Below are 16,248 nucleotides of genomic sequence, written 5' to 3'. Positions count from 1 at the left end.
TGCCTTTTGACTTTGTGTATTGTATTACCTAGATTTAATTGCTCTGGGCAGGCTTTTAAACACATTTGAGCACAGGCATTTGTTAGCTTCCCACGTGACTGCATTGGCCAGGTAGACCTGTGCTTACTGTTTTGGGTCCAGCTGCACAGGCTGTCCTCAGTATAATCCTGTACCCACAGAGACCAATACAGAGAGCTCCTCAGGTTCAGCACCAAGGAGGCTTGGTTGGAGTACCATCAGCAGAGTAGTCACATTGGATTTGGAAAGAGCCATTTCTGAATTTATGTCATCCATTATTCGTGTACTAGCTATAAAGAGAAAGTGATTGAGTCTCAGCCTTCTCATTTCTGAGGAAAAAAGCTGTATCTAGTTTGTATAGATGAGAATTCAGTAAGACGTCCACAGCAGGTTTTCTAAACAATTGGCATGTCTGTTTTCTTCTACATACACGAAAACCTACAGAGGAGCCTCCCTGGGCCTTGCTGAGATCCACACCTTTTCTGGAACTTACTATTTCCTTGACAACACATAACTTTTCTTCAACCCAGATTTTTTTTAAAAAGGTAATTCTTTTAGTAAAGACTGATTCTTATATTTTAGCAAAGCCTGCGTATGGGTTTGTATTTGAGAGTGCAATGCCCACAGAAGCTACAAGAGGTTGTTAGAGTCTCTGGAGCTGGAGCTACGGAAGGTTGTGAGCAGTTTGATGGGGATGCCGGGAACCAAGTTCTGGCTGTCTGCGGGAGCAGCGCACGCTCTTCACCTCTGAGCCATATCTCCGGTCCTTCCTGTCGAGGCTCCTACAGGAGGCTGTGAGGAACAGATGCCATTTGCTGCACATCACCCTCTAGGTCATGGCTGGTAGGTCCCTGCTACACTGGCCACCAGGAAGAATTAGTGACCGCCAAGATGCCCTGAGCAGATTGTCAAAGACATGTTTTTTCTTTGATAATTTTAATCTGTAGTGGAAATACATTGGAAGAAGCTTCTGGGGAAATTTTCTTTTGTTTTCTTAATTGTTGAAACATTTTTTTTTTTTGGCTTTTTGAAATTAGAATCCTGCCTCACCAATTATGCTTTCAAGTCTGGTGACAGAAAAAAAAAAAAAAAAAAGTAAAATCCTAATTAGCCTTTGAGTTTGTGCCAAGGCAGTTTGTGCCAGTAAAATAAACAATGCCTTAAAATAAGTCTTAATCCCTTGCTGAGAGGAACAAAAGACAAAGCGTATTGTCCTCCATTCTGCTCAGATTTCTGAGGGTGCTGGTCATGGGGGTTTTGTGTTGTTTCAACTTTTTACTCAACATATTAAACAGACTAGATGAACTGGCTACTACCAACCTTTAATGAATCTGTGAATCAAGCAATGAGCGACATCATGATTGATTAACCAATCATGTAGAAATGCCTCTGTGTTACCATTTAACTTGGATCGGCCTTGTACACCAAAACCCATAAGACCCCTGCTGGTTGCCACATGAAAGTATTGTATTGGGCACACAGAATAAAATTGATTGTTTGTTATTTAAATTTAACTGGGCATCCAATCATTTTTGTCTGCTGAGTCCGGTTAGCCTTGAGATAAGTGATTTCCCTCTCCTTTGTTTATTTGTTGTTAAATCAATAAAACTTAGACATATTGCCTGGTGGTGAATGATGAGGTAAACTAGCGGGGAGGAGACAATGGCAAGGTCTGTGCTGAGTGTATCTGTACTGTCACTGTCCCCATCATCCAGCCTACTTCACTGCTTCCCTTACAACTGGGACTGACTTGCCCCACTTACAAGAACTGAAAGTGTAATTGCTGAGGCAGGATTCTAACAACACCATAGAAAAGGAGCCTAAGTCAAATGCTTAACTGGCTGATCTGAACTAGCATGCTGTCTGTTGAGGAAGAGTCATTACGGAGAGGGCAAATGGAGCTGAGCAGCAGCCGTGGTGGCAGTTACTGGGTACTCGGGCCTCAGCAGGGTAGCAGGTGCTTTGAATATATAAGTCAATTAGTCCTTTTACAGAAGAGACTATCATTGTCCTAATCCCACAGCTAGGAACACGGAGGCTCAGTCAAGTGAAACACTGCCCGATAATTGTGCTTTAGAAAGTGGGAAAGAGGCTGCCACAACTTTCTCTATAACGGTCTGTCAGAAAGCAGGGGGTCCTCAACTGGGCAATGTCATGAGACATCTCTGGTCATGACCGCTGAGGAGGAGGAATAGGGCTTCTGGCATACAGTGGGTTGACAATAGAGACAAGTGTTTGATACCATAAAATGCATGACAGCTCCTAGCTAGGAGCCAGCCCTAAAATGTCAGTCTTCTGGGACTGATACTGCCTGCCACAGAGTGAAGGCAGGGGGGCAAGAGGAAAAATGGAAATGAGCTCATACTCCTATTTCAGTCCGAAGCAACTGCAGTATTATTGGGCCAGAGAAACCTCTGGTTTTGGAGTTTGAGAGCAGGAGAGCACACGGAGGAAAAGGCTGGCCTGCTGCCAGATGATTACTTACTATGGCGGAGGACTTCTTGAGGATTTTTCTTGCCTTCCTCAGTGTAAACTTCCAGGTCTCCTGTGGAAGCAGAATGAGGTAACACTGTAACTCCTGTTTCACCTTTGATTTACATGTAAGTCTTTTCTAAAATTAGAAATCAAAGTCTATCTCCTTTTTTATCTTTTTTATTTTTTATTAATTACAGTTTATTCACTTTGTATCCCCCCCATAAGCCCCTCTCTCCTTCCCTCCTGATCCCACCCTCCTTCCCCCTTCTTCTCGATTGCCCCTCCCAAGTTCACTGATAGGGGAGGTCCTCCTCTCCTTCCTTCTGATCTTAGTCTATCAGATCCCATCAGGAATGGCTGCATTGTCATCTTCCATGGCCTGGTAGGGCTGCTCTCCTCTCAGGGGGAGGTGATCAAAGAACAGGCCTATCAGATTATGTCATAGGCAGTCCCTCTTCCCATTACTATGGAACCCACTTGGATACTACGCTGTCATGGACTACATCTGTGCAGGGGTTCTAGGTTATCTCCATGCATGTTCCTTGGTTGGAATATGAGTCCCTGGGGAGACCCCTGTGTTCAAATTTTCTGGTTCTGTTGCTCTCCTTGTGGGGTTCCTGTCCTCTCCAGATCTTACTATTTCCCATTTCTTACTTAAGATTCCATGCACTTTGCCCATCAGTTGGCCTTAAGTCTCAGTGTCTGCTTTGATAGTCTGTAGGGCAGAGTCTACTGGTCCCAGGGGAGCCTGCAGAATCTGATACTCCAGCCAAAGTCTATGCATGGAGAGGACCTAGACCCCCTGCTCAGTTTCCAAGTGGGTTCCCTAGTAAAGGGGACAGGGGCTGTCTCTGACATGAACTCAATGGCCGGCTTTTTTATCACCTTCCCACAGAGGAAGATCATGCAGCCAGCCCTAATGAGACTTGATAGGGGAGGGTCAGATAGAAGGGGAGGAGGTCCTCCCTTATCAGTGGACTAGGGAAGGGGAACAGGGGGAGAAGAGGGAGGATGGGTGGGACTGGGAGGAGATGGAGGGGGCTACAGCTGGGATACAAAGTGAATAAACTGTAATAAAGAAATAAATAAAAATAACAAACTATTAAAATAAAAAAAGAATATGAGTACATTTCCACTTTTTCCAAATAAAAAACAAAACAGAAAGAAAAAAAGAAATCAAAGTCTACACATATGTGATAAATTAACCGTTCTGCTAATTTCCAATAAAATAATTTATAGAAAGGCAATTTCTTGTTACTAGGTACCCTCATTATGACTTTATACCAGGTGCTTTGTTAATGACTTTGCAAATATTACCTTATGAAGTCTTTACGACAGGTCTGAGAGACAAGACTATGGCAGATACACCGAAGCCAAGAAGCTGGCTTCATGTCAGTGAGCAGGGGCGGCGGACACTTACTCTGAACCTCTGCTCTCTGACAGACATAGTGCAGTGGCATCCCTGAATGAGTGGCTCTCTGTAGATTCTGTGCCTCCGCAGAGCATCAGCAGCCCTGTAGAATCTTACAGCACTGCAGGTACAACCACTGCCAGGAAAACGCCCTCCACCTCTCCTTAACCTGCTCCTCTCCTGGCTCTGTACCCACCATTCTCTTTCATTTCTAGAGCATTGAGCTGCGCCTTTGAAGTACACATACATTGCAAATATAAAGAATTAACTCGCTGCCAGTAAAGATTGTTATGAAAAAATTCCAAAGGCTGACTATATTTGTAGGAGGTGGAGAGGCACAATTTGAGGTTCCTTACCAACACTAGCATCCCACACTCAGTGTGCGTGTGCCAGTCCATTGTTCCCAGCCTCGGCCTGCCCCTCGGCAGCTCTAAAATCTGCTCAGGAATTGACATATTCATTGGAAAAAAAACCATTTCTTACTCTTCCTTGAAGCTGGAGTTGAGGTAAGTGCCCGCTCAAAGTCACTGATAAGGTCACCTTTCTCTTGAAGCAGTGACCATATATGGAGGAGCTCCACTTACCCTTGGTGGGTGGACACTGAATCACTGAATCACTCGCCCCAACACCTACCCCACGAGTGTCTGCCTGAAATCATGCTCCTCTGGCTCAAGTTCAGAGGATAGCAAGCATGTGTCTTAGGTCAAAGGCAACAGGATGGTGCATAGTTGAGAGTGCAAAAGAATGACCTGAAGAAAGATGACATTCTCCAGATGGTTTTGGTGGCCAGCATAACTGGCATAAGGTGTGCCTTTTGGAAAATTAAAACACCACTGTGTACTTTTAAAAAAAGTCTAAAATAGCAAGGCACTGAATATGTTCTGTGTTATTCCTCCTCCTATCTAGCCCTATAAAACATCTTAACCTCCTGTGATAGGTCATTGGTAAGGTGTGATTATACTACAGCCGGCCCATATGGTCCATGTCAGTGCTATATTCACTATTTATTTCTGTCTGTTGGCAGCAGGGATAATAAAACTGACAACCCTCACTTTTAAAACATGATCTCTACAGATCTTGAAAGAAAGACTCTCAGCTTCATATGGAGAAACAAAAAACCCAGAATCTCCAAAACGATCCTGTACAACAACAGATCATCTGGAGGTATCTCCATCCTAGATCTCAAGTTGTACTACAGAGCAATAGTAATAAAAACTGCATTGTATTGGCATAGAAACAGAAAGGAGGATCAATGGAACCAAATAGAGGACCCAGAAATAAACCCACACACCTATGAATACTTCATTTTTGACAAAGAAACCAAAACTATTCAATAGAGAAAAGACAGCATCTTCAACAAATGATGCTGGTCCAACTGGATGTCCACATGTAGAAAAATGCAAATAGATCCATATTTATCACCCTGCACAAAACTAAAGTTCAAGTGGATCAAAGACCTCAACATAAAACCAGATACTCTAAATCAGTTAGAAGAAAAAGTGGAAAAAGCCTAGGACTCATTGGCACAGGAGACAACTTCCTGAACAGAACACCAACAGCACAGGCTCTAAGAGCAACAATCAATAAATGGGACCTCATGAAACTGTATTTCAGAACAAAATGACAGTGTACAGACTGGGAAAGGATCTTCATCAACCCTGTATCTGACAGAGGGCTGATATCCAGAATATTTAAAGAGCTAAAGAAGTTAAAAGCAGTAAGTCAAGTAATCCAATTAAAAAATGGGGTACGGAGCTAAACAGAGAATTCTCTGTAGAGGAATATAAAATGGCAGAGAAACACTTAAAGAGATGCTCAACATCCTCAGCCATCAGAGAGATGCAAATCAAAACGACCCTGAGATTTTACCTTACACCCATCAAAATGGCTAAAATCAAATACTCAAATGACAACACATGCTGGAGAGGTTGTGGAGAAAGGGGAACCCTCCTCCATTGCTGGTGGGAATGTAAACTGGTACAACCACTTTGGAAATCAATCTGGCGCTTTCTCAGACAATTAGGAATAGTGCTTCTTCAAGACCCAGCTATAACACTCCTAGGCATGTACTCAAAATTTGCTCAAGTACACAACAAGGACATTTGATCAACCATGTTTGTAACAGCTTTATTTGTAATAGCCTGGACCTGGAAACAACCCAGATGTCCATCAACGGAGGAAGGGATACAGAAATTGTGGTATTTTTACACAATGAAATACTACTCAGCAATCAAAAATGAGGAAATCATGAAATTTGCAGGCAAATGGTGAGATCTAGAAAATAATCATTCTAAGTGAGGTGTCCCAGAAGGAGAAAGACACACATGGTATATACTCACTTATAGAGACCTATAGAATATGATAAACATAATAAAATCTATACACCTAAAGAAGATAAACAGGAAAGAAGACCCGGGGTAAGATGATCAATCCTCACTTAGAAAGACAAATGGGATGTGCATTGGATATAGGAAAAAACAAGTAACAGGACAGGAGCCTACCACAGAGGGCCTCTGAAAGACTCTACCTAGCAGATACTAAGACTCATAACCAAACCTTCAGCAGAGTGTAGGGAATCATATGAAAGAAGGGGGAGTTAGTATGACATGGAGAAGATAGGAGCTCCAAAGGACCAAATACATTTGGGCACAGGGGTCTTTTCTGAGACTGACACTCCACCAAGGACCATATATGGATATAACCTAGAACCTCTGCTCAGATGTAGCCTGTGGTAGCTCAGAAACCAATTGGTTGTACCCTAGTAGGGGAACATGGACTATTTCTGACAGGAACTCAATGGCAGACTCTTTGACCTCCCCACCTCACAAGGGAGGAACAGCCCTGCTAGGCCACAGAGGAGGACTTTGCAGACAGTCCTGAAGAGACCTGATAAAACAAGGTCAGATGAAAGGGGATGAGGTCCTCCCCAATCAGTGGACTTGGAAAGGGGCAGGGAGGAGATGACGGAGGGAGGGTGGAATCAGGAGGGAATGAGGGAGCGTTATATAGCTGGGATACAGAGTTAATAAAATGTAACTAATAAAAAAAATAACAAGTTGATTAACAAGATTAGTAACACATTTATTGTTGACATAGAGTTGATTGTGACCACTGACATTTCTAACATGTTTGGATTCAATTGGTAAGTGTATAACAAGTATTGTAAACATATTTTGAAATAGAATGATTTATTTAGTACTTAGTTTCAGACCTCCAAAAAACATTTATTGGGCTTTTCCTCTCTCTTGAGTACTGTGTTGGATAATAGGAATATAGAGTGAGGGAGATGAAAACAGCATGAAAAAAAATAACCAAACTGATTTTTTTTTCAATGACAAAACAGTGTTTGACAGAATGTTATCTGAAATGCATGTAAGACTGGATATTGAGCACACAAACATGTACAATAATACAAACTCTACTCATCAAATGTTTCTCGCAACATTTCCATAAGTCATAAATAATGCTTTCAGTTTAAATATTTTAATTTGGTAAGGGAATTGCATGGGCACTTAGAAATGTTTAGAGTGTATTTTTGTCAGTTTTCTATATAATTCATAAAGAACATTTGTCAAATAGATTTTGATGCTCACATTCACTTTAGGTTTGCTGTATAAATAAACAAACAAATAAATAAATACTTGCATAAAAAAATAACATGATCTCTTTGACACAAAGACTGAGTAAAAACTAACATTACTGAATTACCTTGGAGGGGCTTTCTCTAGGAATTCCGGAAAACCCAGTACCCTTCTTTAAAATAGTCCTTTCTGGTGTGGCCAGTATGACAGACTCCAGATCTACATGCTGATATCTTTTTTGGCCACTCTTGTTAGCCTCAAGCTCATTCTCTACATGGGAATCTTCCAGACCATGTGTAACCTTCTCCATGTGCCCAGCTTTTATCTGGGATGAATTCCCTTGCATGCTGAAGCCTATTTAAACATCTACACAGCCCAATACAGCAACTCATTCACATGGCAGGCGTTCAAAAGATAATGAAATAAAAACCCAAAGAAAATATTTATGTTGACTATACTCTCAGTAGCAGAGAGAGAGAGAGAGAGAGAGAGAGAGAGAGAGAGAGAGAATAAATGAAAGTTGAGGAAGAATTGTTACCTTTGGCACTCAAAAACCCAAGCAAGAGGAAAACAAGCCACCCAGTAACCAGTAGGCATGAACTGAAAGTTAAAAAGAAAACAATATAAATAGTCAATAAATGCTTTTAACAGTGCTCAATATCCTTATCCACTGAGGAAATGCAAATTAAAACTGCACCGGATTATCTCACTCGTGTCAAAATGACAAAGTCACTAAGAAAACGTTGGCAAGGATCTGTGCAAAAGAAATTCCGTCTAGACTGCTGGTGGAATGACAAGCTTGTCCTGCTGCCTCATAGCTCCATACAGAAGTACAGCAGAAAACTCAAAACGGACTTTTCATATCACTTAGCTATAGCAATCTGGGTACCAGCCCAAGACTCCAAGGCAGCACATCACCAAGATGCCCGAGTATCTACTGCAGTGCTATCCACAACAGCTAAGCGACAGAAACATCTTGCTAGTCATCAGAGCATAGGATGAAGAGAGAAATATTGAATTTTTTTTTAGCCGTAAAAGAGTAAAGTCATATTCTTTGCAGAAAGATAGATGCAATTGGAGTTACTGAGTTGTTCCTAGATTTTAAGTAGGTTCATAAATCATGTCTAGATGGCATGACAGTAGACGTTAGACAATATAGGGGAATAAAGGGGACTGTGGAAAGGGAGGAAGGGAAGTAAGGAAAGGTACAGAGGCATAGGAGAGTAAATGTCTCCAACCTGCAAAGCATACTCGGTTAAAAATATCCTTATGTCACATATTACTGTGTACAATTGCTGTATACTGTTAAAAGTTTTTATTTTAGAAGTATCACTATTATGTTAAGCAAGAAAGACAGAGTTCCTGATTTTACATAGACAGAAAAGCAAAGGAATTTACGGCAATAACTGTGGGGTTGACATTGTTTCTTTTGCTCTCTTCTGTGCTTTCTAATTTTAAGAACTGAGAGACGCTCCATCAATACATGCTCATGATTGTTGTCGTTGTCCCCATGTATGACAGAGCATGTGCTGCATGAAAGGCCCCGACTCCAGGGAGTTCTGGGCTGATCCTGTGATCCTCCCGTGAAGCCAAGGGCTGGTTCATCATGATGCTAGTGCAAGGGGGTGACAGAGGAGGTGAGATGAGGGGCAACAGGGAGTGGGGGCTGGGCTGCAGGGATAGGCACAGGCTTTTTCTAAGGAGGGGTGGGAACATGTGAGAACAGGCAGATGTGGGCTCCAAGTTGCTCATTTGCTCAGTACCCACTTCAAGCTCCTCGCTGCATGGACCAGAAGGGAAATCCACACTTGTATGAAAATTAGAAAAGGGTAGGCTACAGAAATTAGACATCTGAAGCATTTCAAGCGGTTTGGTTAATACCATAATGGTATAAAGAGGGAAGGGCCAGGCTTTCAACACTTTTATGGGGAATAATTGAAGAGATCTAGGCTTGAACCCCATAAGCACTGCTAGGTTGACATGTTGAAAGCATCAGAAAATGAGAGGAAGGTAACTAAGGGGACTGGGAAAGCACTGTACATTTCAGGATTCTACTCTTCCCACTATCCAGCCAATGGCATTGCTTCGAAGGTACCACAGCAGGTGCCACACTAGGGACTGTGGGTTGGGGAGTTGTGTAAAAAAAAAAAAAGCGGTTACCTCCTCAACTATTTGAATTTTGACATTTAGTTGGGGAATAAGAGCTGCTGCACACACCGCAGTGTGTGGCAATGAAGAAAGTAAAGAAGAAACCATAGAGGACGTTTCTACTGTGAGAAGAGGAACGCCCCATTGGTTTCAGGAAGAAGCAGTCTTGCACTATGTTTTCAAAGGTGGAAGTGAGTGAAAAGACAATGAGTATTTTAGCTGACAGGAAAGTCATAAGGGCCCAGAGATACAATATGTCTGCCAGTATGTTGAATAATCCAGACATGTGGCTACAAAAGAAACCTGGACAAGCAGATGATAAAAGTGGGAAATGGTTGCTTTAATGCTAGCATCAGGGAAGCAGAGGCAGGCAGATCTCCGTGACTTCAAGGCCAGCATGAACACCAGAACTACATAGTGAGACCTTGTCTTTATTCTCAAGTTAGATATTGGCTATTAAAAGCTTTTAAGAAAGTATATTCTTCTATTCCCCTTTACTTCCTTCCAGCCTTGATAAAAAGTGATCTGACAGGAAAAACTGGGTGCTCTTTAGGGAAGAGGGAAGGAGGTAAATACAAAAGAAGGCAGATAAAGGAGAAAATCGGGATACAAGTGATCTGATAGGGAAATGGGAAAGGAGGGACTTTTTAGTGAAGGAGGAAGGAGTTAAATACAGAAGGAGGAAGGTGAGCAACAGAACAATAAGGATGTCTGGAAAAAGCCACAAAATTAACTACCAAAAATAAAAATAAAAAAAATAAAAACTATAATATTTGCAATTCCATGTATAAATATAATATAGCTTTAATAAACTTTCCTCATCTGGGCTGATGGTGCTCCTTTCGAGAGCCAAGGACCATGTGACAAATATCATAATACCATAAGATCACAAGATCACAAGAGAAAATACAGCCTATTGCATTGCCCTTGGTTACTCTGCATAAGTGGAAGGTAAATGTTTATAGCTAAAGACAATCGTATTTTAGAAACAGGGTCCAGAGACCCCTTAGCTGGAAGTGACTCAAAAGCCCCCTCCCTGAGGAGTAGCTAACTACTCAGCGCTGGTGAAATTATGGTCATTGGAGGTGACTCTACAATCACTAATTTACTGAGTATAATTCCTAAAAGCAGTCTGTAAACATTTGTCCTTAGGACCACAGAAAGTGTAGTCTCCACACCTCATTCAAGAAACTCCTCTTTGCAACAAAGACCACTACAGAAAACCATAACCAATTCAAATGCAGAGTTGTGGAGTCCATTCCCACTAGATAAATCCACAAAACATTCCTACACCCAAGGCTCAGGGAACATTGCAGATGAGGATGATGAAATTTGCTGTGAAATTGTGTCTCCTAGTAATATCAAAAGCCACACCCATAAAATCTCATCAACATTATTGCTCAAAAGTGACCTGAACAAGGAAGACACCAATGAACATGCCAAACTGGATGGAGAAAAGCTCATGAGCCCTCAACCCTACACAAAGAACTACAGACAATTGAGGAAAGGTGGGCGCAGGATAGGTGGTCTTCCTCAGGGAAGAGCACACCAGTTGGTTGTCCAGTGTCAAATGGTCAACCTTGACATACACGTGAGCAACATTATACGGACTGAGCAGATTATATTTAGGAATATAAATATATATACAAATATATACACGCATGCAATAACAACTGGTGAAAAGAGGCCGTGAATTTGAAAGAGATCAAGGGAAGGAATATGAGAGGGCTCATAGGGAGAAAAGTGAAGGGAGAGATGTTCTAATTAAAGTGTAATTTCAAAAATCAATCAATAAATCCTGGGGGGGGGAAAGAGCTTATCTGATTTAATGACAAACCCTGGTTAGAATTAAAAATCAGAGCTGGAGAAATGGCTCAGCAGTTAAAAGCACTTCATGTCCTTCCAGAAGACCTTAGTTATGTCCACACTGTCCGCATGACATCTCATGTGGTACACAGACATACAAAGCGCCCATACACGTAATATAAAATATTAAAATACTGTTCAAAAATTAAAAATGAAGACAGATCAAAGTGCCACAGTCTCTCATACTCACTAATTCAAACTGAACTTTTGCCAAAATAAAGCAGAACATTTAAATAAAACATTTTCCATTTTTCACCCAGAAAAAAAAATGATGTGAAAAGACAGAGACATTTCAGAAAGTATCCCAACGATGAGCACACTCTAAGTAAAGACAAAAATAATTAGGGCTGGGTGGTGGTAGCACAAGCCTTTAACCCTACTACTTTCTAGGCAGAGGCAGGCACATCTCTGAGTTCAAGGCCAGCCTGGTCTACAGAGTGAATTCCAGGACAGCTAAGGCTGCACAGAGAAACCCTGTCTTAAAAAATGAAAACAACGTTGCTATTTGTCCTTGGTGACCCTTGAATGTTAGCAACTTAACGTTTGTGTTTGTTCATAAAGTAGAAGACTGCTCTTCCATATTCTGGAAAATTATAATTTAGGGCATTGATATTATTAATTGATGCTATCAGCTGGATTGTGTTTAACCTAAATTCCTATGTTCTTTGTATCCCCAAATATAACTGGAAACAGAGTCATTGTAGATGTGATTGGTTAAGATCATACTGGAGTATAATGGGTTCATACTTCTATATTACTGGTATTTTTATAACTTGGGCATGTGAAAAGAAAAAGACATATACAGAGGAAAGATGGCGTGATGATACAGGGAGAATGTCGTCTATAAGGAATACAAAAACTCAAAGGTAAATTTCTAGAACAGAGGGATAAGGCATACATTTCTCAGTCTACTTAGGACGCTTTGATTGTATACCTCCAATCTTCAGAATCCTGAGACACAAAGTTAGTGTGCCCCACAGGACCAGAATATGGCTATAACTTCCTCACTCTCCAGTGTGATGATAACCAAGAGTTCTCGACATTGACCTAAGAAGAGTTTAAATAATAGAAAAACAAGAGCTTCAGCTCATTATCATCAGTTTCTTGAGCAAAAGGGTACCTTGTTGGGATTCTGACAAGCCACAGAAGAATAGGAGCAAAAAGGAAAGCAAAGGGTTTTATCTGTAAGCTCTGCGGTGACAAAATCTTCATTTTCAGTGGAAACTAAAACCACCATACTGATCAGAGGCCATGGTTCTACTGTTATTTGCTATTTAGCATGAATTTGGAGCAGACAGTATTTGTAAGCTTGCATCTCATCAGTGGCCAGTTGTAGAATCTTGGGCAAGTAACTTTAGCATCCTGCATTTTTTTCCCATTGTAAAACAGAGATCCTAAGAACAAGATAGTAAATTAGTCTGGCATTACTGTTAATAACAATTATGGCTTTTATTTTGGGTTGTTATGATACCAATATATTGGAAAAATGAAAATGATTTTATGCCAACCTATGTAAATTCATACTGCTCCCCCCCCCCCCACTGACCCTGAAGCTACTTAGGAACCAGCATTACAGTCTGTTTTACAAATGAGGAAAAAAAGACACAGAAAGATCTCACAACTTAATAAGTGTCTCTTTGTAGGAAGAGACAAGATTTGACATCCAGGTTTCTATACCCCAGCATCTTTTCCACCACTACATACCATATTCCAAGAATGAAATTTTTAGCTGACATTTTAACTCTTATCCTCACTTAGAAAGACAAATGGAATGGGCATTGGACATAGGAGAAAACAAGTAACAGGACAGGAGCCTACCACAGAGGGCCTCTGAAAGACTCTACCTAGCAGTGTATCAAAGCAGATACTAAGACCCATAACCAAACCTTCAGCAGAGTGTAGGGAATCATATGAAAGCAGGGGGAGTTAGTATGACGTGGAGAGTAGGAGCCCCACAAGGACCAAATATATCTGGGCACAGAGGTCTTTTCTAAGACTGGTACTCCACCAAGGACCATGTATGGATATAACCTAGAACCTCTGCTCAGATGTAGCTCGTGGTAGGTCAGTAACCAATTGGTTTTACCCTAGTAAGGGGAACATGGACTATTTCTGACAGGAACTCAATGGCAGGCTCTTTGACCTTCCCACCCCACAAGGTAGGAGAAGCCCTGCTAGGCCACAAGGAGGACTTTGCAGACAGTCCTGCAGATACCTGATAAAACAGGGTCAGATGAAAGGGGAGGAGGTCCTCCCCAATCAGTAGACTTGGAAAGGGGCAGGGAGATGAGGGAGGGAGGGTAGGATTGGGGGGAATGAGGGAGAAGGATACAGCTGGGATACAGAGTTAATAAAATGTAACTAAAAATAAAAATAAAGGAAAAAAAAAAGAAAACAGGAGCCATTAGTCTTCATCAAGACATAGTGAATATCAAATGCAACTCCCAGGGAATAAGAACAGTCTAATGCAAATGATCAGACAGTCAAGGGAGAAGCTTGGTTCCCTGTGTCCAGAAACCATGCACCTGGGTAGGAATTCATGTGACCCAAATGCAAGTATGGCAGCTAGCACATGGATGAGGGTGAAAGGACGACTTTATTTCCACCAGTCATGTCTTATGCAGTCACTCATTCTATTCACCAGTCTCATAGATACTTATTGAATATCTATGCTATGTTGTGTTACAGTTTATTAGTGCCATAATAAGATATTTAAGATTTTGTAATATGGAGAGAGATTGACAGTAAACTGCTTTTAGAATACACTATGGTAAGTAGTGCTATTAGTACCTCTATTTTATAATGAGGTAAGCTGAAAATTAGGGTGAATAAAACCTTTATTCAAAGTCACACAGATGAAGAACAGCACAGTCAAATTCTATTCAGACTTGCCTTGTGCATAACTTGTGTTTTTCACCATTGCTTTGGGAGATGTTAGTAGGTGAGCTAAAACAGAAAATAAGCCAGTTTAGGGACTCTGGGAACCAGATCCTCTTCCTAGAGAGCCATGGCAAATGTTAACATGTTCATGGTTTTACATTGCTTTGTGGGAATAGGTATTATATTGATTGATCATTTGCCCAACTGAAAGGTTTCAGCCAAGAGCACTAGGCCACATCAACTGTGTTGGTGGTGTGTTGAGAGAAGACAGTGAACAGGGGATCTTAGACATCTATACTGTGCTCCTTGACACTGTCAACGCATTGGTGAATTGGACAAGATGGAGTCTCTAACGCATTTTTTTCTTGTGTTCCATGATGTTAAAGAACTAGATTCTGGGATAAGAGAGTGAAGGAGGTAAAGAAAAACAGTGCTGTTAGACACAAGTTTCTGCAGCGGCAATTTTAAGTGCTCAAGTTCTGTGCTATCAATTAGAGCAGCAGTAGATTTGAAAAGTACCCAAAGTGCCTTTTGTTCATTTCATCCTTTTGACAGCAGTGACAGATTTCCACAAAGGAGAAAGCTCCTGGGAAGGGAGGTGATGATGATTGAGACGGATTACTTCTTCTTCTTCTTCTTCTTTTTTTTAATTGTCAAGAGCCTCTTGAAAAGAAAAGATTTTGGGGTGGGGAATGATCACTCATTCACTATGAATTTTTTTTCTAAAAGTTTATGAGAATGAGTAGTTCCTTCCATCCAAATTAAATGTATAAGTTTATGTTTTAAATAGTACAACATTTAGAAGATACTATATCCAAGATGATCACTGTTCCCTCTCGAAAAGCACGTAGGTGACTACAGAATAGGGCAGCTCAGTATATTGAATGCTTGTGTGCTCTCTCCTCTAATCCACAGGTTGAAACTATTCTTCCATTTTGGAGGTGGGGCTCTGAGGATGTGATCAAGTAATAAGAGTGCAGCTGACACAGAGATTTGTTACCCAAGAAAAAGCCATTCAGGTATGGTGGCTCACATCTGTAATCCCAGCACTTAGGTGGTAGGTGAAGGAGGATCATGAGTTTGAGACCAGCCTGGGCTACACAGGGAGACCCTGTCTAAAAAGAACAACACTAAACAAACAATATTGAAGAGGATTTTAGCCAGTTACCCCTTTCTTCCCTACTTGATGATGTAGCAAGAATCTCCATGTAAGACCCAGCCCTTCTGAGCTTGCATTGATACAGGACTTTTGATCCATAACTAGGAAGTAAATTTCTGTTATTGATAACGTATGATACTTTTAAATGATAGCTTTAATTTATTCTTTGTAAATGTTATACTTACATACAATCATATTTTTATTATCCCAAGTGGAAACCCAAAATAACTAAGGCAGACAGGCTAGAAACAACAGCCAATCAAAAAAGTACAAAAAATGGCTTTGAGGTGATTTCCAGTACATAGAAATACATTAGGCAAGATGTTATGTCCTTGTGAGTTTCTGTCACACAAACGCAACCTGCCTTTTGGGCAGAATTTATAGCCATATTTTCACCTGTGTGCTATGATATCACACAGTGACTATTTGCCAATAGCTAGCTAGGATTTAGCTTCTGCAAAGCCCAATTTCGTGTTCTGACATTTTCTAGCTCTAGTAGGCATTTATAGTATTAAGATAAACAGAAAAAAGAAAGTCATGTTGTTTTCATCCAGGATAAAGAAGTATAAAAGTTAGACAAAAGGCCAGTCCTTTTAAACTGCATTCTCTTCATTGCACAGTGCCTTGTATTAATGCAAATTTCATCAATACCTAAATTTGCTTCTTTCCTGCCATGTTGCACTGTAGAGAAAGCTGTTAGTACCACTGGC

At 40.9% G+C, this 16,248-nt stretch overlaps 1 protein-coding gene across 1 annotated transcript in view; it reads right to left on the bottom strand.

The window, feature by feature from the left end:
• Aoah (acyloxyacyl hydrolase) overlaps positions 1-16,248 on the bottom strand; it is a 226,754-nt gene that overhangs the window by 129,128 nt on the left and 81,378 nt on the right. The window contains exon 5 of the mRNA XM_060372382.1: positions 2,504-2,563. Within this exon, the coding sequence (XP_060228365.1) occupies positions 2,504-2,563 (60 nt within the window). The remainder of the gene's footprint in view (positions 1-2,503; positions 2,564-16,248) is intronic.

Source organism: Meriones unguiculatus, chromosome 19 (assembly GCF_030254825.1).
Source record: "Meriones unguiculatus strain TT.TT164.6M chromosome 19, Bangor_MerUng_6.1, whole genome shotgun sequence".
Taxonomy (NCBI): domain Eukaryota; kingdom Metazoa; phylum Chordata; class Mammalia; order Rodentia; family Muridae; genus Meriones; species Meriones unguiculatus.
This window is presented reverse-complemented; position numbering and strand designations above follow the sequence as displayed.